The 27,036-nt window shown below is 43.5% G+C and overlaps 1 protein-coding gene across 1 annotated transcript in view; it reads right to left on the minus strand.

Moving 5' to 3' along the window:
• Positions 1 to 274: 274 nt before the first annotated feature.
• The window catches only part of INO80C (INO80 complex subunit C), a 48,762-nt gene continuing 22,000 nt past the window's right edge, over positions 275 to 27,036 (minus strand). The window contains exons 2-5 of the mRNA XM_090049566.1: positions 21,055 to 21,162; positions 13,708 to 13,819; positions 11,639 to 11,706; positions 275 to 4,621 (exon numbers count right to left, since the gene is read on the minus strand). Coding sequence (XP_089905692.1) covers positions 4,490 to 4,621; positions 11,639 to 11,706; positions 13,708 to 13,819; positions 21,055 to 21,144 — 402 coding nt within the window. The 5' untranslated portion in view covers positions 21,145 to 21,162 and the 3' untranslated portion in view covers positions 275 to 4,489. The remainder of the gene's footprint in view (positions 4,622 to 11,638; positions 11,707 to 13,707; positions 13,820 to 21,054; positions 21,163 to 27,036) is intronic.

Here is a 27,036-nt window from a genome sequence, read left to right on the forward strand (position 1 = left end):
CTTCTGGTGGCAAAGGTCAGGGGATAGGGGGCTGGACTTCTGGTCACAAGATGGCGACCAGGGGGTGGGGCACCTGTCAAGGGGTGGGCCTACCCATGCAGCTCTTGACCGCTTGCCCAAACTCGGTAAGTGACCCTCTGTCCGAAATAACTGCCTGCCCTCGTTACATTCCCTATTGAACTAATGGCAGGTTTAAGAGAGGTGAGTAACTAAGATGTTGCAGTTAACAGTCAAATGAATGAGAGAATAATTTACCTAGAAAGGGAAGCTTGGCAACAATAAGCAATTGTTTATTGCTTGTGAGTACAGTTAATACATAGATCTTACTGATTTCAAATTACTGCATTAAGGAAGGCAATGTTCCATACTTAAAATGCGTAATCTCAGGTCATGAACCTTATTTATTTACATAAGCAATATTTACCAGTAGTTTAAATGGAGTTTATTAGTTATTAGTAGGTCTCCCAAGAGATTACTGCTATTGCAGTTTGTAGACTGTGATTTACAATGCTGTAATCATCTGAAAGTACTGGATTTGGTAAGCTCCTCAGATAATAGAAAGCCAAGTCAAGCAATACTTATAGATGCCAACTGGACTTAAAATGCTTTTTTGTACAAGAAAATATATTGCTGTATTTCAGCCCACCCACTTTTCAGCAGGCGAAGAAAAGTGACTTGTAATCAAATTACACACACTAAAAGGAGAAAAAATAAAAAGGAATTTCTGTGAATTTTAGTATTTGCGCTATCATCATCTTGGTGTGATTGAAGTGTTCTAAGGTAATGTTCAGATTGCTTGACTGGGTCTCCTTCTACAAACAGCATCAAGCCAAACCATTTCAGGATGTGTCAGGAAATTTGTGAATGACCTCCCTTCTGTGCTGCGTCTCAAAAGAAAATGACCTATTCTCTGAATATGCAAACCACATGTAAAAAAAATGCAGATACTAAGAAGCCTCAAAACACGTTTGCAAATTCTCAAGTGATAAATGGTTTGCACTTTAATTTATTAGTAATTATTCATTTCTCCTTCAGGGAAGTGATTTAATCAGATGGGGGACTAAGCATTTCTATTAACAGAACAAATGTGACCTAGTTGGTCATCTTTCCTTTGCTATTCTTCATTTTTAAATGTCCTACTTCCCCCTTGTATCCTTGAATAATTGAGAGTTTTGATGCTTTTAGGTGTGTTCCCTTGCTGCTTCTATGTCCTGAGAAAACTCTTGTTTAGTGGTTCCCTGGGGCGTCCCCATCCCTGGGCCATAGTGAGGAGGGTGCTCTGAGCAGGGACCTCCAAGGTATGTTCTATACCACACACCTATGGTAAATGTACCTTACTTCAAACCAAAAGCCTGGTAAGCAGAACAATAGCTAATAGGTCACCTAGTAGTAATCTCTAGTAGAAAGGTAGACAGTCATTTCTCCTCAAAGAGGAATAAGAACAAAGTTCTGAAGGTGAATCTGTGGGAGTTGAGGGTGCTTAGCAACTTGTGCTATTAGGTTATCGGAGAAATAACCAGGAAAATGCTACAGCAAGGTGATATAATAGAGCCAAGTCATGTAAATATACTTGACCCTGATGTGGTCTGTATCAGTGATTGGCAGCTTTTCTTGGCCACACACTGGAATGACCCAACTTGGGTCTGAAGTTAGCTGGCACTAGGACCCTTCTACTGCTGCTTCTTCTCACCATGGCATAGAAGATTCTCCTACTGCCAAAGCCTGAACTTCATGGGCTAGATCCAACTTGCAAGGAACCCCTGGGTTGCCAACCCCCGGTCTATTATCATTAATAACAAGGGATAATTATTTAACAGAAAGACAATAATAGGATTGTGGCCTGTCAATTTTATACATATGAATACATTATTAGGCAAAATCCATTTTCTGAATGAAATTGCCATTCAATGAAAAATAAGGGAGCATGTTAATGTTCCCCTTTTCAAACTCTTTTCTGGTTCTGGATTCTCAGTCCAATTTAACTACAGAGATTTTTTATTTATAAGGGTGAATATTCTTTTTGGTCTTCATCTTCCTTAAAGTAGCCCACAAAATACAATAACAAAAACTACTTCCCAGTCGCGCATATCAGCTCTTGGTTTGTTTGCATTTGATTGGATGTAATTATGTAGCTAATCCTCAATCCTGCTGTTGCTGAAGCTAAGAGAAGCAGTAGTAGGTCCCTATATGAAAGACACAAAAGAATCTAGCAAATTGAATGACAATCAGAGGTACTGGGCACAGAAAAGATCTACTAGTCCAGCTTCCTGCAATTTCAAGTATATTTTGGATACAACACCTAATAAATTTACTTTGTTCAGCTTAATGTTGCATATCTCACAGGAATGGCTTCCATCACTTCCTGTCACGACTACAACTTTGAGTATAAATCACTAGAAATCATGAAAAAAGAAGCAGTAGGCAATAAAGTGAAGGAATGAAGTGGAGAATAAAAAAAGAAGCTAACAATCGCCAAAAAGACATAATGGGGTCAGAGAGGTGCTTTGCGGGTAAGGTGGGGGCAGTGAAAAAGGCAGATCTCTGAATCTTAAAATGCATTTATCAGTTGTTTCCATTCCTCCAAGAATGCCTTGCATTCTGAAAAAATACTATTTAATGTACACAAATACAGTAGAAACTCTGAAATAAATCTGATTATAATTAATCAAAGAAGGAGACACCTTGTGATACCATGTATAACTGTAGGGAATCACATGAACAGCATTCCTGAGAGTAATTGTATGTAATAGCATTCCCGAATGGGTTCATTTCAAGAGAATTTTAAAATACTTGTAGGAGCCAATAAACTGTGGTTAACTCCAATTTCCTGAGGTGCTGTCTGGTTATTTGCAGCAATACTGATTGGAGTACTATGTTTTCTTTTCATATCAGAGTTCAACCTATCTCAGACGCATTTTCAGTGTTTAAGTTAACAATCCCTTCTAAAGCCCACATGCAAAGGGAATATGTCCAGGGTGTTTATGGGCCTCAAGAGAGATATTGTCATAATGTTTTCCGTTGCCTGCAAACAGTTGTGGCACTGTCTGTTATCCAGGGCTTTGGGGGGATCTACTGTAAGCATGTCAGAGATGTTTAAAACTAGTTTTTGTATTAGACCATAAAAAATAGGGATTAAATCCTAGATATATTTAGTAAATGTAATATGTCCCATTACTGCCTACCTTGTTCAGAAGTTTGAAGTAAGTCAATATTCATTTCACCCTGAATATTCATTTCTTCAGTAGAGGCATTTCTGCGGTAACTAGCACTTTTATAAGACAGTGCATTCAAAACACACTGTAAACATTAACTTAACTGCACTGTGTCCCTGAATCTTAAATCTTAAATTAGGTTATTCCCATTTCACAATGAGGAAGGCAAGGCAGGTGAAATGATGTGCCAAGGCTCACAAAGAAAGTCAGTAGCAGGGCTGGGATTAGACTAGAGCTGCTACACTTGGCCATTACACTACAGTGACTCAGTTTTTCTTTAACTTGAGCATTACAATTCATGAAGGACCACATCCAAAAAAGGGGCTTGGGTGGAGTGACATTGAAATTTTTTGCCTTGCTTTTGGGAATCATGTTCACCAACCCAGGGTCAAGGTCCAAAGCTCCCTGTTCTTTACGTGTGGAGCTAGGATTGGAATTGACAACAGGAAGCAGCTAAACAAGCCAGGTAACAGGAGATACTGGAGAGGGTTGCAGTTAATATCCCATCCCTCAATTGGCTTCATAAATTTCGAATTCAGGCCTGCAGGCTGGCATCTCTGTGAAGTGGGTATTTACAGCTGGGAACTGTAACAGGGCTTCTCTAATTACCATTAAAGGGGAGATGGGTCAGAGCCCTTTAAGGGAGGGGTATCACAAGATCCAGCTCATGGAGCCCCATCATCCATCCTCTCGTGATGCCTCTGGGTCCAGAGTTGACCCATATGGTGCCCACCCTAGCTGCTCCAGGGCAGGTAGTGCATGCAGATGAGTTTCTCTATTACAAAACAACTGTCCTGTTGGCACTTGGACAAAGCACTTCTTCAAAATGCTTCATATACCTTCATCTGTTCATCCCCACAGCGGTACTCAGAAGTACTTTACCCATTCTCCAGATAGGGGAAAATGGGAACCCACAGTTTGTGGCCCCTCCAGAGCCACAAAGGGAGTTTGAGGCATGTTTGGACTCAATTCCTGGTCTCAGGTCCTGTACAAAACTCATTCCTTCACACCGTCACCTAAAGCCACATTGAAATCAGTGGCATAGCTTGTGTTGACTTTTCTGGGGCCAGAACTGCATCCTGTTTACAAGTTGGTAAGCCAGAAAATATCATTTATCAAAATGAAGATCAAATATTCTTTTCAATCCACATTTCAATAGTAGCCACTTTCAAATAAATACGAAACACATTCGTTAAAACCCAAAACCCATGGTCTCAGCTGAGACGCTGAATCTTATCCCTATTCATGATGGATCATTCAGTAACATTTTGGAAGTTTTAGGAAACTATACTCGTTGCTTTTCTTAGAGCCAGGTAACCTGTAACAACGTCTGAAGGCAGCATGCGAATGTAGGCAAATTCTTCAATGGTACTGAATCTCAGCTTGCTCTGCGGGTCTGTGTAGTTAGCCTGGGAAAGAAACAAGGAGAGACACCAAAGAAAATCTCAGTAAATGTCAAACAAAATCTTGCCCCAGTCCAGAAAACTGTGCCTAATAGCTGATAAATTAAAATGCAAAAAAAACTAGGCATTCTCGCTAGTGGCATTTTTGGGCTCCTCTTAACAAAGTTAGTCATTCCTCTTTTTCCACTTCTCATGTCCAAGCTTAGGGGAAGAAAACAGATTCCTGTAAACTGTCGCATCCAAATGTATTAAATGTATCCGTGGGCACAACTTACTTCATTCCAGTCAATCAAGAGTAAAGGAAACTGCAGCACCTCCTTAAACTCACTCTAGCAACTGTGTACATGATGTACAAGGCAGTTCTCCAAAGAATGGGTTTGTTGCCAATAAAAGACCCTAGAAGAGGATGAATTACAGCTGTCCTGTTCGCCCTGTATGCCAGCTTCCCTGCCTGTGTAGAACTGCAGCATTTAAAATCGTTTCTGGAACAAAGAAGTAACCGTTCCCAGCACTCAATTCTATGACTGAACTGATAAGGAACTTGAGCATTTTGCACTGCTGATTTCAACTTTCAGCCTTGTGGCATGGCCATGTGACACAACTAACCATGGCCTTGCTCAGATCCTCTGCTGTATTAGGATGTACCCCATCACCCTTCCCTCCCTGTTGCCACGGAAAACTTGAATGTACGAGAGGTGGGGTACCCACCACACCACGAAGGTGGGGCAAATCACTCTCCATGTATCTTCTCTCTGTTAAGCCCACACAGCAGACACTGCTGGTGCTGCTGTTAGTTTTGTCCTGTGGAGACCCTACTACTGCTCTCAGACCCTCCCTGTCAGCTTTCCCTAATAAGGAGGTTTCCTGATGTGCAGGGGGCTGGGAGACAGACCTCTGCACATGGGGACAAGCCCCATGTCCAGCAGGGCTTCCCTTAGCAGCTAGGGCCTGGCCAGGAGCTGTCCTGCTTCTGAGGCAGCTCTTGGCTGAGTGAGGATTTCCCCTGTGGTAAAGCGCTTCATGCAGATGCACCCATGGAGGGCCATATTTATCAATGGTATAATGCGAAGGTGTCTATAGTTGCACAGGGCATCTATTTGTAATTGCATCACAGTTCTTTAAGTCTAATGCAGGACTCTAAAAAGAGTCTGAGTAGGCTGATTAATAACTACAGGTGCAATACTCTAGCTGTGAGTTTCTGATTCATGACTACTTAGTGTATTTCATAAATACCTTTGTTTAAAAAATTGTGACCTGGAGAGGATAGTTCACCATTCTAATTCGTCATCCCTGACCTTATGGTAAGGCATTACCATATACTACATGGAAACTAGCATCTAATGATTATTAAATAAATTGTGCTAGAAGCAATCATAAAATTAGAACTTCACCAAATATTTCAGAAGCAATTAAAACAGATAAAAGTAGAGTTATGCAATTTTGTAAGAAAGAATGTTCCCTGCATTTTGTAAACTAAATCAAAAGCTGCAGGTACTTTATTATGCTTGAAATATTTGTAATTATCTTGGTTTGTTTCTATAGCAACGAGGCTGATACCCTTTTTTAAAAAAAGGCAGAGAAGTTCAAGCAACTGAATAAATGTTTTATCTGCTTTAGATTATTTGTTTTGTATACAAATATAATCAAAAGCCCATCTTGCCAGCTTCAACAGAATAGACTGCATGCAAATACTGTGTGTAAACAAGTTTTTTTGAAAGTTTAGAGATGACTGCATTAAAAAATATAAGCTGGTTGCCCATCAGGGCTAAGGACAGACATTCAAAAAGCCTGAGCCTGAATTGATTCAATCTTTGCAGGCTAGTCTAACCTGGCTAGGCTGAACTGGTTTGTAATGGTACAGTCATTCCCTCTGGACTGAAGAAATGCAGGTATATGCCTGCAGTGGCTCAGGCTAGAAGCTGGGGGGTGCCAGAGCAGCCCTCCCTTCCCTTTCACAGTGCTGATCTGAGGGGGCCATGGCCAGGCCCCAGCAGGATGCTCTGATTAGGGAGGGGTGTAAGCCCTCACCCTGGCCTGGTCTGTCCCACCAGGCCTGGTGCTGTTCAAGGGGTGGGAGTGTTGCCAGTCCCCAGCCTCCAGCTAGCACTCTGAGGCAAAGGGTGTGTGTGCAGTGCATGCATCTGTTGATGATACTGAGCTTTTCAATCTCCCTCTCCCTGCTTCTTCATACTGTCTGCAAACCAGCAAGGGGCTGATAAAACTAGTAGGGGCCTGATAACACAGTGCTTATCAGCCCATCAGTAAAACAAAAGCTTCTTTCATTAGTTCAAGCTCTTCTTAAACAGCATTTTCCAAGGAAGGAATGGAAGGACATTACCAGCTGACTTGTTGATTAGCTTCAAAAAGCCCTAAGCGGACATTGTTCTGTCTGCTTGTCCCAGTGAAACTGGAGACACAAACACACAAATACCTCTCAGAATTAGCTAGCATGCCTAGGGTTCTTGGGGCTGGGGTCCATGCTGCGGGAGATGGGAGCGAGGGAGGGAGGGTGGATCTCTGCTTGAGCAGTGAGCAGCAAGGGAAGCTAGGCAGATACTGCGTTCTTGCAGTCTCCAACAGAGCTCTGGTTAGGGAGGAGAGGGACAGGGTCAGCCTGTTCTCTGGAGTACAGAGCCCAGCCCAGGGCTGCAAAGCATCAGGGATGTTGGGAGACTCTGGTTTAACTTAAACCAGGAATGGGTCTGGGACAGATATTGCATAAACCAGTTTGACCCAAATCAGTTAAGTCTGATACTACATTCAACCAGGTATATCTCAAACCAGTTTCAGCCATTTTGAAACTGGTTTTATGTGCACTGAACTTATGTTCTGTTACAGGTTTAAACCAGTTTCTGATCACTTAAACCAGCTTATGTGTAATGTCTGTCCCTACCCTAAGGGATTTGATTCCGTCTATCACCCCACAGAAAGAGACTCAACAGAATTTGGAACTATGTATTTAAGAGAACAAAATGAAGACTGCATCAAAATGCAAGTTACATGATGTTACTGTTCCCTGCATGAGTTATATCAAATAAATATTATTGGGGAATGCTGTATTTTTAATTGGAACTGTTTATTCATGAAAATGCTACTGGATTTCCCACAGGTGTTTAGGGGAGAAAGTTTTTGTATTTGGTTTTTAATTATTTTAGTAACCCTGGCATTACCTCTTTAAGGAAGGGATTCTGTAAGTAAATTTAGTGCTACTTATGAAGTAGTTTTGGCTCAGCAATTTAAAGACCATATTGTCTTTCTTATCTTAATAAGAAAGATGGTTATGTGCAATTTTTTTAAAACATCTTCCAAAGAAACCTCCCAGCCATAAGCAAAATAAAAACTTTGTCTCATGGTAATTTGTCTCTCTCTATAGATGGAAAATTTGAAAAACCGAGAGTAAAAAGGAAAGAAAATTAGAGCATGCTGAAAGCAGCCTTTAAAATTACAGAGATTATTTGTACAATCCTGGAAAAGTTACATTTCTGCAGCTCAGTGATGGAGGTTGGGGGAGCAGAGGTAGGAGTCTGCTGGAGTCAAGAGAATTTTACCTTGTTTTCTTATGTCCTGGCTAGCTAAAATTTAACATATCTTTACAAAGTAGTTAGAAACATCAATAGCTTGTTTAGTCAATATTTCTGGCTAATTCTGATGATGGTCAAGGGCTAGTGGGGAAGAGCTACAGCTCTTTGAGATGCTGCAGTAGTTAAGGGCCTTTCCTATTAATCCCCCCAACCCTCAGACAGCCCTCCTCCATAAAATTGGACTCTTTATCTCATATGCACAAGGTTAGACATATTACTGTAATCCAAACAGTACCTAGAATGGCTGCTGCTAACACCTGCATAGCAACTGTAAGGGGAGGAGATATGAAACAGATGCTTGACTCCACCTGTGATTGCAGCTTTCCTGCTAAAATGTGTCAATGTTGCAAGACAGTCACCACCCTCCCCTTATTGTCTGCTTCATCCATGCATTGGGTCCCTTGTCTGAGGTAGATGGAAAGATCTATGAGCTAAGCACTTTCTTCTTTATTACTTGGTACTATAGTACAACTGAAAACTGGTCAGGGAACTGACATGCTACTGTAACAAAATAAGTTAACTAGCAGTATAAATGTGAAAGTATTCCTGGCTGAAAGGAAGTCATTCATGGTGGGTGAGGGAAGAGGAAAGAGTTATGTGCTTTGTGCTAGGTGGGACGTGCATGGTTGGATGAATAGTCAGATCCCCTCTCTAGCTTCAAGGTTTACCATTGCTCAAAGAACTGTGCTAGGAATTTCCCTCCATCTATAGTTTATTTAATCAAAAACAATGTAAAAAAATAAGGCTGTACAGTCAAGAAATGCCAGTGCTAAGGTTATTTATAAATCCTCTCTGCGTGTCCATGATCAAGTACCCTTTTTCTGCAACAGGATCCCTGCCTCATTCAGTGAACAGAATGGATGGGTGCTGTTTGTAGGCCTTGCTCGGGTATTGATTTAATACAAGCATTGATCAACGCATTTACAACTCATATAAAAGCTTTGCTAGATCCCTGACCAAAGTAGGCCTCACTGAAGGCCGACCTCTCACTCTCCCAAGGCTTAGTCTGGAATGTGCCTATAAGACCCCTGGTAAAGTTGATGGTTAAGGATACTGCCAGAGAGTCTAGAAAACATATGATAATGACAAGAGGCATGAGAATAATGGTAATTAAAGATGTTTGTTTGCTATGTAAAGGTATGACATGTTCAAAATGTTGGTCTGTTCACCAGGGCGCCTCTTGGGGTAACAAGGAACAATGGTTACAAACTGACAGAGCAGATTTAAGCTAGACATCAGGAAGAACTTCTTCATGGTAAGGGTGGCCAGAATTTGGAATGGGCTTCCAAGGGAGGTGGTGCTCTCCCCTACCTTGGAGGTCTTCAAGAGAAAGTTGGATAGGCATCTGGCTGGGGTTATCTGACCCTAGCACTCTTTCCTGCCCAGGGCAGGGGGTCAGACTCAATGATCTGTTGAGGTCCCCTCCAACCCTAGCATCTATGAATCATCTATGAAAAAAATTGTTTTGATTCTCCATATAAGAGAGAGACTGGAAACTTTTGGAACTTTTGCTTCAGATCTAGGGGATAACAATATGTGAGTTTTATCTGTGTCTTGCCACCAGATCTGGGGTTAAAAACTTCTAACTTCTTGGACATGAATGTTAGGGAGTTGGTATTTTGCAGGTAATAAACCTGTCTGAGTTTTTTGCCACTGAATGAATCTTTAGTCATTCTTTAGGGTCTGTGAGGTGGGACACAGACGATGCCCTGAAAAAAGCGTTCACTACATTGACTAAGAGAAGGGAGGACAACAGTGCCCATATAATTAGGTGTTCAAAAATTTGTTTTCTCCTCATTGTTCAGTGCGTGGCCTCAGTCTGTATTCAAGCTATTCAAACCTTGCTCTGAAGACTTAATTATTTATTTTCTAATTAGTTTTTCTATGGTGCTCATTACTTGAATGGTTCACTGATAATCACATTTACTTGCATACCATGCACATGCTCAAAAACTACCCCTCCAAGACTGGGATCTGTGTTTTGAAGTAGGAAGTGGATTTCTACACTAGAATGGAAGCATGGGGCACTGTTAATGGTTGCAAGGGGATGGCTCTGTGCTGGGCTCTGGTTGCATGCAAGAGGGGCAGGGTGCTGCTCAGCTACTCAACTCTCCTTGCAAATACCACAGCTCAGGCATTAATTCTGTCACTGCTGCCACCAAACTGGGCCACTGCTCAGCCACAAGCTGCTGCCAACTTACCAGCAGTTGTGACAGTGGTAAGGATAAGTTGACACTCAACTTCTAAGGATGTTATGTACATACCAACATACACACCACATTTTCTTGTATATCAACCACATGTGCCTTGCTTTGGAAAGGCAGAATGACAGGAAAAAAAGATTTTTTTCCAGAATCATGGCTGAATTGAATGCTGCACAGAGCAGGGACAGAGTCTACTTTTCAGTGTCACTTGGCACTGAACTCGATGCTATATGTTCCGAAGACACTTAATGGATTAGGTCCCTCCAGGAACTTAAATACAGTTTTGGTGACATCCTGGCTGCTGACAAGATTTGTAGCTCCCCACTCTCATGGTGCTTCACAGAAAGTGGCATGATTTAGAGCGACTCCCCCCTGGACCCAACAGATATTCACTATTGGGTTGGGGAAGGTGGGGAATCGAGCTCTACTTTGAGTTGATCCAGGAGCTGCCTGCCCATAGTCTCTCTCCCTTAGCCCTGCCTCCCTCCCAGTTCCAGTGCTGTGTGCAGGAGCAGGCAAGGTAAGGAGGCTCCAATCTACCTGCCCTCATCTCCAACTCAAGCTGAGTAAACCCCAGCCTGCAGCTCCCTCCCCCTCCCTTCTTCCCCTTCCTTCTTGCAGACAGCACCGGGGGTGGGGCTGGGCTGCATCAGCCCAGCCCTGATTGCGCACAGGGACAGACAGAAGTTAATGAAGGTGCTCTGCTTTCGAGCACTTTCATCTGAACCCTCATTACATGAGGGTTAATTTAGCACATTTTTAAAGCCCTCTGCAGCCATGCACTTCTGTCCAGGCACAGCTGTAGAGCACTTTCAAAGAATTGATTGTGTGACAAACATCACTTCTCAGCGCCCTACATGTCCATTCTGACCTGTGATAGCTTAGATGGGAGTCAGGAGTCTAAGTGCTCAAACTAGACCACTTCCAACCATGTACAGAAGCCCAAATATTGGAGATTCAGGGACTTAGCTGTCCAAAGTGATACTGAATGAATTTGGATGCCTAATGGTTTTTGCAGGTTCAGGAACAGATCCTGTCTGGACCATTTTTCTGAAAACAGATGTCTGTCTTCTGCTTAAATCCCATCTAAGCACCTATGGGACCAATCTGGATTTTGCCCTTAATCTGTTTAGGCATATTCTAATGGGGCCTGACTAAACTGAGTAATGCTGTTAACAGTCTTTGCTTTGTACTGTGAGAAATGAGATGGCAATTGTAGACAAGGAAAAAATACTTACAGGAAGTCCTGAAATGTCAGAGTATTTCTTGGCTGGTTTAAAGGAAGGAGGAGCATCAATATTAAAATCTAGAGGTATGCCAAAAAGAGAAGGGAAGAAAAGGTTACCTCCTGCATTCTTGCTTGCCAGTGCGATTCCAGTAAGCTAAACTTGTTAAAAACACACTTGAGGAGATAACAGACATAGATTTAAAACACTGACTTTAAATGTGTTAAACTAAAAGTACCAGGACAAAGATGCATTAAGCAGAGTTTATCCTTGAAAAGCTTCTAACTGTTATACTTTGCTAAGGCCCTGATCCCATTCACCTAACCAGCAAGTACAGAACTGGCCGGTAAATAAAGAAAAATGCTAGAAGGCTATTTCTATTACATAGCAAACATGTTACTTACAAGCAAGTCTTAATGACAGCTTTGCTTGAGGTTAAAGATATTTGCAAAAATAGCCATTTGTTATGCCTGCCATAGGTTAAGACCAACAAATGTTGCTCAAGACTGACACTCTGAAATAGCATAATCCAGAAAAGCAAAGTAATCTTTTAAATCAGATAAATCTTTAAGCATGTACCACTTTAAGCCTGGTCAATGACCTAGAAAATTGTCTCAACATTTAAATTTAATTCTGGAAATTGCTATTTTTTGGCTTCCCTTAGACACAAATAGTATGCAAACAGCCTTAATGCATCAGTAGTTAAATTCCCAATTCTATAACGTATTGGGATCTATAAAATATCTTTCATATAGTAAGTTTCCTCCCCCCTCCAACGACATGTATGAGATTTCCTCCCTGCAATGAGAATTTATGGCTGAAGCATTCCAATTTAGGAGATCAGATCTTTTAATCATGGTGTGCATTTTAAGACTATAATTCAAAAGGTATTAATGCTTCAGGCAGCTGTTTTTTTAGATATGCAATTACATTTGTTTCTACATTTGCTTTTTTTTTAATGAAAATTTACTACTGTAAATAGAATGGAGTGGACATGACACTATACAAGGATTGTCAGTTATAATAGCCAGGAACAGAGTTGTCTACATTTTATTCCAAACAGTCACGTCTAAAATAACTTTTAAAATGACAAGTTATATTTAGATGATGCACGGGGTCTGACGTATACACATGTGCGCACTCTAGTGTGCTTAGTCAGTTCTTACAGACTACTGGAGTAAAAACCAAGGGTCCAATTCTCTGATTCTGGGTTTTGCTTATGCTGAGTAAAGTCACTTACTGAGTAGACTACGGGAAGTCTACATCATGCCAAACAGTGCTAGTGAGCATTAACATGAAAATACACCCACCCTTCCATTTTATAGGCCAAGGAAATGTATGGGTTTTTTGGTGCCCCACACAGGTCATTCTGAGGTTCCAAATACTACAATGTGCTTTTTAGAGCTGCCCCAGGCACGTCCAACACTGCTTCAACAGCAACTATATTACATATTTTCAGCATTCTGCATGCACAAACAGGGGATGTTTCCAGGATGGGGCTTCCTAGCATGGCACAGACACTACCTATGCTGGTTTCAAAGTAACAGATCTGGGTACTGTTAGCCACGGCTGCATAGAGCTCAGCCTGAGATATAAAACCCACCTGAGAATCTGGGTATATATACTCACACAATTAGCCTGTACTGAACTTCATGCTGCAGCACTTGCACAGCTAGCAAACTTGGGCTAGAAAGTTTAAAGGTAGCTGGCGTACATCTATACAAGCTGAAGTCAGTAAAGTGACAGGTATGTTTATACATACCAGTAGGGGCTATTTGTAAAGTAGGCTGTTACTCAGGTTGAGCAAAAGTGACAAAATCTTGACCTGAATAAGCCATTTAGGACTAGGTTTTAATAGCCTTGCATCCTCCTCATGTCTCTCAAACAAACTTTCCAACACTTTTTCAAGTAACTCCATTTGGTGGTGATAGTGGGGCCAGGCTATTCTGAATGAATTGCTGGAATCTGTTCAACTGGGTTCCTGCATGCATAGATGCAACAATTTTACGCTCATTTTAAAGAAAGTTATTTGTGTTGATTTTATTGTTTATAAATACATGCAAAACATCTAAGCAGCTTACAGCTAGGATCATTTAGTTGCCATGGTAATGCCCTTTCAGAAGCAAGAATTTGTTTTAGGTTCTTCCAAGTTCTGTTCTTCTTGCCAGCTGCTGCTCCACCAATGCCAGAGTGCTAGAATTAAAATGTAGTGTTTAGAGAAAAAATACATATTATTTCAAAATATGACATTTTTATTTCAGAAAAATGAGACATGCTTCATCTTGTCATGAACTATTTGTTCACCTCACTTAATCAGTAAACTACCAAACTGTACACTTTACTCTTGGTTGCAGGGAATATAAAGCTTTTCTTGGACTGTGTCAAAACTACTATGTTTGGGATTAGCTGAAGGAAATAAAAATCTGCTTTTTACTTGGAAATAGAAAAATCAATATGGTTAGCGTGAGTCTGAGATGACCAGATTCAGTACTCATGCACATTCCATTATATTAAAACTTATTAGTGTGGGGATGTATCCAAAATTGTGATTCTCCATCCTTTAGACTGCATGTACAAAATTACAGGTGAAGCTGTGTCTCTTGTAAGTTTAAAGTGATTGTGAAAACAAAACCGACCTTACAAAATGTAATCAATGCTATGAGAAGCTTTCTGGAAATCTTGCTTTTCTTTCAAATGGAAAGAGACAGAAGAATAGAAAAAGAGTAATAGAATGTTGTGCTAGCAAGGCTAGTTTGCATTTTGAAAGCTGTACTAAAGAAAGGCTTGCTACACTTATTATAATGGTAATTTCAGTTATGAAATGTGACTGCTATGAAGTAATTTATTTATGTCCATCCAGACACAGAGGATCCACAACATACTGTACTATTTCTAATGATCAAAGGACACAGCCTCTCAGTTTCACCTCTGAAAAGAAAATGTTTTTACAACTGGAGAGGTGGTGTTATCTTGCTTAATAATTGCTACCTGCCACATCAGCCTTATCAAAATTCTCACAAAGTTCTGCAAATGCATTTTTGCTGTGATTTATGTTATAAATTAGTGTGTAAAGTGTATGAGAACTGAAGGAGGTGGAAATGATAAAGGAATGAGATTTGTTATGAAAAAATATTCTGCGGAGTTAACTCTGCACTCTTGGAGGATACTTGTGAGCCAGTGAGATACAGCAACTTTTTTCACAATGAATATCTGACAGGAAAAACACATGGAGCATTTTACTATAAAACTAACACCTTTGTAACAGAGATAACATTGTCAGAAAGATACTGTTGATTTATAGGATGGAAATAGATGTGTTATCATGTTTCAGAATCACCATATGTATTTCCCTCTCCCTGCTGCAAATTAAGGCATGTATTTTTATGATTGTTGTCACTTAGGACCAATGAGAAGACCTGAATAACTTCACTAGGCTATGAAGCACACCCCAAATTTTGTTGCTACTTTGAATCCTGTTTTCTCTGTCCAACAATTTTTGGAACAGTCAGTTTTAGTAAATTTCATGGCAGACATGCAAGATAAAAAACCCCTAATCATACTGAATACCAGTTTATGCAGTTTTCATTATAACAATATACAGAGCTTCAAAGAAAAACCTTACTCCCACAATCCAAATGTGATTTCCACCCTCCCTCTCCCCTTTCAACCATGTGGTAGCCTGTATCTGATAGATAATTCAGTTGTCTTTTTTTCTGCATTGCGGGAGAGGTAGAAATAAAGAATGTATGAAATAAAAACTCCACCAAATTAAATATGTTTTATACCCATTTTCAGAATTTCAGAGTTCTCTGATCAAATTGTTAATTTGCTTATCTATAGCAAAATTAGAAATGACATCTTACTCTGAAGAATTATGGTTTCTAATGAAAAGGAACAACAAAAATATGCTGTACTAGATTTGGATATCTGGCTGTTCAAAAAATTTAAAAATATTTGCAAGAAGTACCTAGGGAATGTCATGTAAGAGGCACCATGAATATTTGCTGACAATTCAGCTAAAAACTGCTACACAAAAAGGGCTTTAAAGTAGTGAAATAAATTAAGGATGTGTGTACACGACACCAGTACAGTGCTCTGTAGACAGGGCCTGAGCTAGCTTGAATACAGGAAGTAAACAGGAAGCAGCATAGCTATAGTAGTAGTAGAGTGCTCATTGGCCCTGATAAGAAACAGAGTGTGTTACACAGGCAAGAGCACATCTCCATGTGGCACTACATTATGCATTGTAGACATGCCCTAAGATCATAGACTTGTGTTATTTGTTTAGAGTGCAACGCTGTATAACTTCACTTTTGGCTTTGGATGTCTACACCTGTATGAGGTCCCTCAAAAGCTGATGAGTTCTTATGAGCTGCACAACCAAACCCAGGGCCTAAAACACTCGAGTTTTTCTTGTAAGGGTGCCACCAAACTATTGGCTTTGGCTGTAGACAGATATAACAATTAAACACTTTTGAAACTTTTCAAAAGGCCAGCATACAGCATACTTATATACAGGTAGGATAAAATGCTCCAAAGAGTGACAATAATGTATCTGAAGGGAGCAGGTACTATTTTGTACCACTTTGTTCCACCTTATACTGGTATGGTAGGTTGGTTTACCTGGAACTCCATAATGCAGCACTCTTATCCCTTCCTCCCCCTAGTCTCCCTGCACCCTGGCCTCTGCTGCTGCTCCCTCACTCCCTCTGCTGCTGCTGCTGCCGCTGCTGCCCATGGAGCTAGAAAGCTCTATACTCCCACTTCCAGAAACAGGATTCCTGCTCTCTAGCCCCAGTCCTCCAGCTGGGGGACAGGAGAGCCTCTGGTCTCCCAGTTGCAGCTTGGGGAAAACAGAGGCAGAAGGCACAGGAGAGCAATCATTGATAAGGGAGTGGGAGGGAGCAGTACAACCACAGCTTCCAGGAGAGGGAAGCTGCAGAGCAACAGCAGTGCTGTAGGGAGAGGGGAGCTGTAGCTCACTGCAGCCCGTCAAGCACCCTTGCTGAAAAGCATGCTGCTACCCTGGTTTTTTTGAAGCGCTCCAGCCAAATATGATGGGGGCTGTGTGTCTGTCAGCAGCAGAAACATCCCACTTTTTAGATGTTCCAAACCCATTATGCTTTGAAATGTTTCATAAATTACATTTGTCTGCACCCTTTGTTGGCAGGAAAGGCCCTGGCAGTTCATGATTTACTGTATTTGTTCATGAACCTGATTGGCAGTGATTTCCTTTAGGTATACAGGACAGTACTTCTCTTTCAGTACTGGACCTCTCTGTACAGGCTGCTTACAACTGAACTGACAAAAGCTTATGTCTGCTATGAAAGAGACCAGAGTCTCACCTCACATGAAAACAATAAAATGACAACTATCAAGTGCGCATGCACTAAGCTGTGCTGGTACTGGTGACCTGCTGGAGAACAGCCCTCTATCCCACTATTAATTCCTTGAACATTGGGTGAGCAGCAGGCTGATGGTGACTTGCGGTATCATGTCTTAAATCCAAGTATTTTGATAACCATGCTTTTAAAAGGGCAATTTCTTCCTTCATTCATTTTCATTGTTAAATCTGCAACCAGAAATTCCCTCTGGGAGCTACCTGTTCTTAGCTTCTGGCATAGTTTTAAATTTTTGAATTACTTGATATTGTGTTTTGCCCAATGATATTAAATTCAAATGAAAATGATTTAAGTCATCAGCAGAGTTGTTAATGGCAGGTCCTGGAGATTAGGGTCTAGAACAAAGGTGCCCAACCCCTGGCTCCTGGTCCAGATTCATCCCACAGAGCCATGGCATCCAGGTTGCGGGGCTCCACGTGGGTTGGGAAATTTAGTGGTGTAGGAGCAGTGGCAACTGGTACAGCCAGTCCTTTCCCTCTGCCAAATTCCTAAGCGCAATGTAGCTGGGTTGGGGCTGGGCCGTGTCCCCCCCCCCCGCTTCTGCAGCCTGGTCAAGCCCCATCGTGCTGACCCCATGTGCGGCATCAGGCCTACCAGCCGAATCCACTCTGCGGATGGACTGGGCACTACCCATCTGGCCCACTGGGGAAAAAGGCTGGGCATCACTGATCTAGAATAAACTTCTACAAGTTCCTTCTCAGTTAACGTTTGTGCAGTGACCAAGACAATTCTAGGGCAAATTCAGTGCAACTGCATTGCATGTCAGAAACAGTATTAATAAGTCGCATATGCATGTCTGATTTATGCAGATATCAGCATTTTCAGAGTAGAGGCAGTGACGTTCCCCAGAGACACGGAAGCCAGCAGGGGCATCTGGATCAGTTAATTTCTGCAGACAAGCTATGTGGAAAGGTGCTGGGTATGTGATAGGCTTTGTACATCCCAGAGGCTGCTTGAGAGAGAATTTAAGAAGCAGCAAAGGAAACAGTGGTTTAAACACCCTTCACACTGAAGTAAAAAATAGAGTCAGAAACAAGGCAACCTGTGAGTGAGGGGACAATTTGGTACCCTTTGTTTTATGAACAGAGGCCTCAGGGTGTTAGGGCATGCGGTGGCTATATCTTACTCACTGGGAACATCTACACCTACCCTTTACTGCAGAGTTGACCAATTAGCTGCGCAGTAAAGTGTCACTGTCTACATGTGCAGCACTATTAGACCAGAGTAATTTAACTCCACAGTAGGTTAGTACTTACTGCCTGACAAGTAGTATCCTATAGCAGAGTTATTTACTCTGCTGTAACCCTTGTACACAGTGATTGGGGTTACCTGGCACACAACAGAATATAGCGTAGGGACTGCACGCTGGCTGGCCCCGCACTGTAGCACTCTTGTGCCCCAGCCAGCCCCTGCATAGCACAATGAGCTAGGGTGGAGCAGCTCCAGACTGCCAAGCTGGCTACCAGAACCCCCTGCCAGCTAGGGCTGCACCACCCTGACTCAACATGCTGTGGTCCTGGGGACAAGTGTAAACGCTGTGCCTGGGAGTGATAAACTCCAGCATGAACTGCAATGGAGTTTACTGTGTTGCATTAATAGCATGTGTAGATGTACTGTAACAGGGAACCCTAGCCCTGTTACCAGAAGACATGTTAGTCCCTTTAAGACAAGAACTTTCTGGGCACAGCATGCTGATAAGATGGGGGTTAAAAGCTGAGCCTGGCCAGCTAGTCAGGTGTCCAGAAGGGGGCAGGCCAGGTCTATAAACACCCTGGGCTCGGCAGCAGTAGGGGCCAGCAGCCAAAGGGGAAGGAGTATGTCCCAGAGCTCAGTGAAGAGGCTTGGTGAGTGGTCCAGAGGCTGGAGGAAGGGAACTATGGAGGACCCTGGAGAAGCAGCACAACTCCAGAAGAAGGACTGTAGCTGACAGTGGGGAGCAGAAGCACGAATCCCTGCGTAAATGTAAGGTGGCGTGATGCCTTCTTTAATCACATTTCTCTTGGTGGCGGTTATTGCCCATGGACAGGACTGTTCATATTTTTTTTGTTATTGAATAACACCAGTGGCTTGGATGAGGCTATTGGGGAAGGAGGAGGCCTCACTGGAGCTCCACTATAGCATGGGAACTCAGATGCCTGCGTAGGCACAGTATTCGGGGGCACAGTCCTGGCACCAGAGAGTACGAGCCAAAAAGGCCAGGGTGGCCTGGTGCACCTGGGGTGTGACTGTGTGTTTTTGGGGTTTTTTTGGACTGGGATGGTGGAGGTCTGGGGTCACTGTCCGGTTTTGAACTTGTGATCCCCTAGCTGTGGGGCTGGTGGGCGGGCCTCTCAGCCAGGTAGGTTGTGCTTTTATTGGGAGCAAAAAGGAGGACCATGAGCCCCAAGACTAAAGAGCTAGAGCCGTGGAGTCAAACCCTATCTGGTGGGTTTAGACAGGGAGGCCTAGCTAGAGAAAGACTGGGGTCAAGGCCAGTGGTGGCAGAAGACCCCAACATACAAAAACAATAGGCAGTCTCCCACTTACAAAAACATTGGTATAACATTTCCATCAAGACGTATCAGGCGAGTAGAGAGAGGGACACAAGAAACCTTAAAGAGGACTTCAAGGATGCCCCATGTAGGGTGCAGATAACAGGGAAGATGGCGCTGGGGAAGGCAACCTGTTACATGTACCCACTGTGAATTAAATCTGAGATTTAATTAAAATTTAAAATTTAAATCTCTTTCTAAGCACCAATTTAGGACAGCACTATGAAAAGCCAGCTGATTCAAAGACTGTATAGTATGCCAAAGGGTTTCTAGCTCTGCCAAAGAGTAAGGTGATAAATTTGTAAAAGAAAGGCAAGAATCAAAAAAAGTTGCATCATTTGCTATCATCCTGCTTTGCCTCCATCTCCAACGTAATTCTGCATTACCAAATTCGTGAACTGCTTAAGTTTTGCTTCTCACCTGAAATCTGAAATGCCATGCCTTGACAGAATACAAAGTATTTGGTTTTAGTCCTAGCAGAAAGAATGGCCCTAAAGTTTTGCTGGTGTTGTAGTTGGTGAGATGGTGTAAAAGGACAAACATTAATGATTTAGTTTTAGTTTCATTATTTTGCAGTCTGCCTTAGCTAGGAACAAGTGCTCCATATAATTGAAAGGATGTGACTCTTAGATTTACAGTGGTATAAATTGTTCATTTCTAGCCTTGATACCATACCATAAAACTGTTACAGGTGCCTTGATCCAGCAGTGCTATTTTGGCCGTGTTCCAGGACTGCATATAACATGTCCTGCCCTTGGACCAGTGTCATTTTCATGCTTTGTAATTTAATGCACACTTTGGGTCATATTATAGCATGAGTTTTTAAGGAAATAATTTATTTAAAACTGATGATACAAGATACTTCTGACTTTGGCTCCTAATATTACTTTCAAAATAATAACAACAGCAATGCGGTAATAGTGGAGTATATTAGCACTTATTTCATTTTAAGGCTCAAAGCAGGGGTGCTTAACCTCCCCCCTGTGGAACCAAGAAACCAGACCTGCAAGGTTCCATCACAGGTTGGAAAATATGACAGCAGGGTACAGTGGAATTTCCATGCAGCTGGATCCAGCCTCACCCAGGCCATTGGAGCAAATGAGGACCAGGGTTAGGCCTCACTGCCACACATCCAGACTGGGCCGGGCTGTTATCCCCACCCACGTTGGGACTACGGCTGCTTTGCTCCCCCCATGTATCTAGACTGGGGCTGGCCTGCTCCATCTCCCACCCCCACATGCATCTGGATCAGGGATGCTGCATCCCCCATCCTCCACACGCATATGGATCAGGGCTGCTCCACCCCTACCCCCTCCATACATCCAGAATGGGGTTGCTCTGCCACCCCGCCCTCTGAATGTCCACACCAGGACTGGGCTGTTTTTCCTGCGCTCCCTCCTTCATACATCTAGATTAGGGTGCTTCACCTCCCCAGGGTGAAAAGGTTGGGTACCAGTGACTAAAAAATTTCCAGTTGATAAAATCAAATACCTACCATAAAGTTTGGATCCTTGAATGGCAATGGTTTAGCTGCTTCCATTGGCCCTGTACCAGGATCTGTGCTCAGAAATTTATTCTCATTCATGGCCTCTCCACCAATCCTCTGGAGAAGGAACACAGTAATGCAGATTTTAATTTGAATGTTCTAAAATCAAGTAAGTCAGTTTTATTTGTGAACATCAACTTTAAATCTTTTAGTCTCAAAAAACTTCTAATCTTCTTTTGAAACTTTGAAAGTATTATATGCCATAAGTAGGTCTGGTCCACTTGACTGGCAGGAGGGCCTCAGTCTATGAAAGTGGACAATCAAGTAGTTTGGACCAAAATGTAAAATTTTTTATTTAAAATACATAAATAAATAAATAAATAAATAAATAAAAACCTTGGGGGAAAGATAGAAAGCGGTGGTCATGCCAACCCTACTAAATTGAAATGGCATAGATTCTGCTCTGGTGTCAGCGAAAGCCAACCTGAATAATATGCAAGACAGCATGTAAAAATATAAATGGTTATAAGCAAAATAAACTTCTTTCAAAATGTTCTGTATTAAAACATCAGTATAGGAAATATTTTTTTAAAGATCATAAGACTTATTCCAAAGATTTTTTAATCAGTTTACCCTGTAACCTTGACTTCAATAGGAGTCATTGGGCTTGGGCAGATGTTAGTTTCTCCAGGTAGAGTCCCTGATCTCTCAGGAGAAACCACAAGTGTATTTTTGCCCAGAGTAAAAGTGGCCACTCTGGGAGAAAAAACTAGCTCGGGAAATAAGTGAAGTGGCTCTCTGGAGACAAAAGTTCTATACAGGCATCTGGTGTGCTTTGCCGCTTCTCCCTCTCCCTGCCCCGAGGGGAGGGAAATCATGCATCCGTCCCAGCCAAGCAGGGAGCAAAACACGCCCCTGATTTCTTTGGGCTGCCCTTGGCTTGTTTCCTGCGTGAATCACACAGCAGCACTTGGGTGCCAGGAAGCATACATGCATGCTCCCTGCCCCACTGCAGCTGGGCTGGAACACAGCATGAGGGAGGAGAAAGCTAACTATGCACAGCATAGACCCCCACTCCAGGAATGGACAATTAATGAGGCTGGAGGGCTGCTAAATGAGTTTTGGTGAGTAGTTGAGGGCTGCAAGGGTAGTCCCACCCCTTGACAGGTGCCTTGCCCCCTGGTCACCAACTTGGGACCATAAGTCCTGCCTCTAACCCCTGAACTTTGCTACTTGAAGTCCCTCCCCTTGTCGCAAAAGTACTCCTTTTGGGAGGAGGGAGGTTGCCACCTTGGAACTGGGGGGAAAAAGTAAAATATACTAAAAAATCAAACATCTCCTATAACAGTGGTCTCCAACACTTTTTATGGTGAAGATCACTTTTTGGAAGTAAAAGGCATCCCAGGATCCACCTTGCCTCACCTGCCCCACCCCTGAGGAGCATGGGGGGGCACAGGCCCCTGAGGCCTCTGTTGGGTTGTGCCTAGCAGCAGGCCCCCTCCATCGCATACCCCTGGAGCAGGCTGGGGCTCTGTGCTATAGCTGCACCGAGCCACACCCGCCCAGCAGCCAGACAAACATGGTGTTAGGCCCCAACCCGGCTCGGTCTGGAAGTCTCTGTGGTTTAAAGGTGTGTGGGAGGGTCTCCCGCTGCTGGATGGGACCCATGCCTCCCTGCACCTGTGCTCCAGGAGGAGACTGCTGAGAATATATAGCTAAAGTTCCAAAGAAACAACAGCTCTGCCTGCCCCGCTCCCACACACAGCATAGCCCACCCCCCACCACCAGGAAGAGGCTTACACTCCAGGAAACCATGAGAGAGGCTGCTGCCCCCATAACAATCACTCCCCTGTCGCTGCTCCACTGGCAGGGGCGGGGGAGTGGCCAGAGGCCAACCAGGGTCAGGGAGGGGGGTTATTTCCCCTCTCTCTGGAGTCTGGAGGAACGGGCAGGGAAAAGACCTATTCTGCCACTCGCCCTGCTCAGGGAGCGACTAGCAGCAGCAGTGGCGGCCGGGAGTGGCAGACTCTGGTTGCAGTCCTCTGGGGGCAGAGTGGGAAATAAACCTCCTCCCTGTCCCCTCTACCGCAGGGGGGGCCATGCTGGCCAGCATCTGGCTGCACTCATCCCTGCCGCTGTGAGCAGGGAGCAGGGAGCACCAGATGGACCCCAGCTTGGGTCTGTGGGACAGGGGGGGGAATTAAACCCCTTCTCTGGCCAGTTCACTTCAGGTGACTGCCAGGGCCACACCCCTGCCAATGGAGCAGTGAGTGAGAAATGCCTGGCAGGTCTATGCTGGTGGGACAGGGGAGAGAGGTGGGAATAAACCTCTCCCCCGCCCCCTTCACCTTAGGGGAGTTAGCCTCTGGTTGTGCTCCTGCCCCCTCCCCCCACCCAGCTAGGGAGCACAGGAACAAGGCCAGCTCTACTCCACTGGAGCAGACAGCCCAGCCCAAGGCTATAGAGCATGCTGTGATGCTGGGGGACTCTGGTTTAACTTAAATCAGGAAGGGGTCTGGGACAGAAGTTTCATAAACCAGTTTGAGCTTAATCAGTTAAGTCTGATGCTACATTCAACCAGGTTTATCTCAAATCAATTTCAGCCATTTTGAATCGGTTTCAGTGCAAGCTGCCAGGCTGCACTTCAGCAATTGGGTCAGTATCGGCTGATATGGCTTATTAATAATCAGTCATCGGTATCAGCCCCAAAAATATTGACCATTGCACCCCTACTTTTTAAAGCAGCTTTTGTCTTTACCTAATTCTACAATTCAGGGGGTAGGAAGGGAGTCAAGTGTTCTAAATGGGACTGATAAATGTGAGCATCTTCGCTCAATTAAGAACTCTAAACTACTGAATAAAGATACCCTAAGAAGAGCATTCTAGAAGTCCCTGATTTTCTAAATAAATCCTTGAAACTGAGAATTATGATCCAATGTATCCTGGGTACAGAGAGACAAAGGCATACTGGCAAGGGATGGCAGCCTTATCCACTAAACAGTCATCACTACCTGTATTAAAGCATTAATATGGAAGAAAGGTATTAAGTTGGTGGTGGTGTCATCCTGAAAGAATCTAAAGGAGCTGGGTGAAACCAATGCTGGGAAGTGTTTTCCTTAGCAAGCATTAGCATAGATTTATTTTTATTTTTTAGCCTCCTGGATTCCTCCAACTATAAAACCTTTAATAATCCTTTTCAGTACACCACACAATTCTGAATTGACATTGTTAGCATTTTTTTAACTACAAATATTTTCAAGATTTATAAAAACTGTTGTAAATTGTACTTCAAAATGCCAAGGATTTAATGTGTGAAAAATATAAATCAAAATAATGGACATCACTATGTTGGCTTTTATGTGTGTGTGAGTATATAGATATTTTTTTTTTCCAAGAGAGGAAAAAATGACTCTGCAATTAAACTTAACTAATATAAACTTTGTACTTTAATATCTTCTCCTACTTGAAATGACTAATACAGTGATAAATGATGCAAATCAATGTTTAAAGTCTGAAGGATAACCTGATCCAAAGGACAACTACTGCACAATAATGGTAAACTTCTTAAAGCTCAGCAGGATCTTACAGTCCAGTCCAATAGTATAGATTTACTTTGAACTTTTGAGTTCAAAAAAATAGAGCCATTCATTGCTCACTTTGTTACATTAGTGTAGCCAGAATTAATTTAGTTCTCACAAGCCTACTTACAGTTTCATTAGTAGCACAGAGTTTTGTTAGCACAATTAGGAAATGAACATTTCCAGGATATGTATTCCACTCCATGTGTTCTGGTAACCCCATATTCCACACTGGCTAACCTCCTCCTCTCACTAAATTCAATCCAATTCAATTCAATATATATTTTTGTAAAGAGCACCAGATACCCCTTATAGCAGGGGTGGGCAAATGCAGTCTGCGGGCTGGATGCAGCCCACCAGGCCATTCTATCCAGCCCACGGGGCCCCCCAAAATTTAGAAAATTAATATATATCTGCCCCTGGCTGCCTCTCATGCAGCCTTTGATGGCTTGCCAAAACTCAGTAAGCAGCCCTCCACCCGAAATAATTACCTGCCCCGCCTTATAGACAGCATGAGCGTGTCCAGATGAGCACATACATACCTCTTGAGGCATCTCAGAGCAGTTTGAGACACCACAAGAGGCACGCTGAAAATGAAAAAATGTTCCCCGCACTGCATATTTGCAGCGCAGGCTCAAAATTTGGTTCCTGGATTTCCAGGTACCAAATAAAAACATCAGGCAGAAAAGCAGTGCAGAGCACAGTTCCTTACTATGTCCCGAGGGAAGCCAGGACTTGGGCCTCCAGAGATGCTCTGGCATCTAGCCAGAGCATCTCTATGATGCCCCTGCTGCCCTAGCACACTGTATTCATGTGCCAGGGCAAGCAAGGCTAACCTGGTAGTTGTTGCTGCGAAGTTTGGATTGGGGGGGTGGGGGGAATTGCAGAGAATGGGGTTCTCGTGGGGGGGTGGGGGGACTAGTTGGGGGGCATTGGTCTCCTACAGGGCCCACAGCCCCTCCCTGCAGTGTTCCACAATTCACCCCCATAGCAGCAGCGGGCGTGGGGCACTCAGGGCCCACTGCTGCCAGCCCCCATCTTCTATGGAAGTGGCCCGGCACAGTAGTGTACAAGGACCGTGGAGGCAGGACCTGGCCCAGCATAACATGTGGTCCCTACGAACAGTGCCAGCCCCCAGGTGACAGTGCAAGCAGCCCCAGTGCTGCCTGAAGTGGTACGGTGCTGCAGTGAGCCAGGCCAGTGCCACTAAGAGTGCCACTTTGAGCCGACTGGCGCCATGCTGTGCCACGGGGGTTGCCAGAAGTGCACCCCATGCCCGCTGCTGCTGTGGGGGTGAGTTGTGGGCTCTGCATGGGTGAAGACTGTGGCTCTGCATGGGGGGGGGCAGTGGCCTATGGGAGGGGGGTAGTCCATGTGCTGTGTGGGGGGTCTGTGCCCTGTTAGGGGCAGAGGACCCACGCCTTCTGAGCAGCTCCCCCACACAGTCCCCCCACTCCCACAGTCCCCCCAAAATTCCTTCTTCCCTACCCACACACTGACCCACATCCCCCCACACCCACTTGCACGCCTCACACCCCTTCCTGAAAGCCCCACATCCTCCCATTACACACCCATCATGTGATAAGTAAAACCAAAAGCAAACATCAAAACATATAGATATTTAGATTTTGGTTCTAGCTCCCCCTGGCTGCAGATCCGGGAGGAACTGGGCAGGGTTATTTCACCCCAAGTAGCACAACTTGCCCCACACCAAAGTGCATGTCTGGGGCACTGCGGCAAAAATCCCCAGCTCAAATTTTGCGCTCCCATTTGAGTTGCTGCAAGTGCACATGCCTGCATGTGTGGATGTGCCCTAATAGTCTACAGCATCAATTAGGAAGGTTTTAATGTACATTTACAGCCAGATTACTGACACTTAAAAGTCTCTGCTGCAAGGTCTGGAGAGTGGGTGCATTGCAATAGAAGTCTCCACAAATAATTCTGGCTGATATACTTGGCAGCTTCCCTTGGAATCTCCAGAATGCCCTACATTGCCATTTTTGGGTGCTTATACACGGCATATTGTCCACCTAAAAAACGGAAGGCATGATTATACCACAGATGGATATGTCCACAGTAATTTAGTTAGCAGAGAAGACATGGTGGCTTGGACCTTCAGTACAGGCTAGTGCCCCATGAGTGCTCCTACTTTGGCAACTGGAGCCCTTCCCAACTGGAGCCCTTACACACATGCTTTTTCACACTGCGACACACCGGAGATCCAGCATGTCAGAGCAGACTCATTTAATTAAATCTGCTCTGCATACAACCTGATGCTGCATTGCATGCAGTTGTGTAAGTGGCAAAATGTGTGTCAGCGCAGAGAAAAGAGTGGTGGTGAGCTTTTGAACTAAAACACCTTTGTGTTCAAAAGTGCACTGCGGGGCTACTTTCTCTGCACTGACACTTATAC

Source organism: Crocodylus siamensis, chromosome 5, assembly GCF_052110815.1.
Source record: "Crocodylus siamensis isolate JL-2025a chromosome 5, ASM5211081v1, whole genome shotgun sequence".
NCBI classification, from domain to species: domain Eukaryota; kingdom Metazoa; phylum Chordata; order Crocodylia; family Crocodylidae; genus Crocodylus; species Crocodylus siamensis.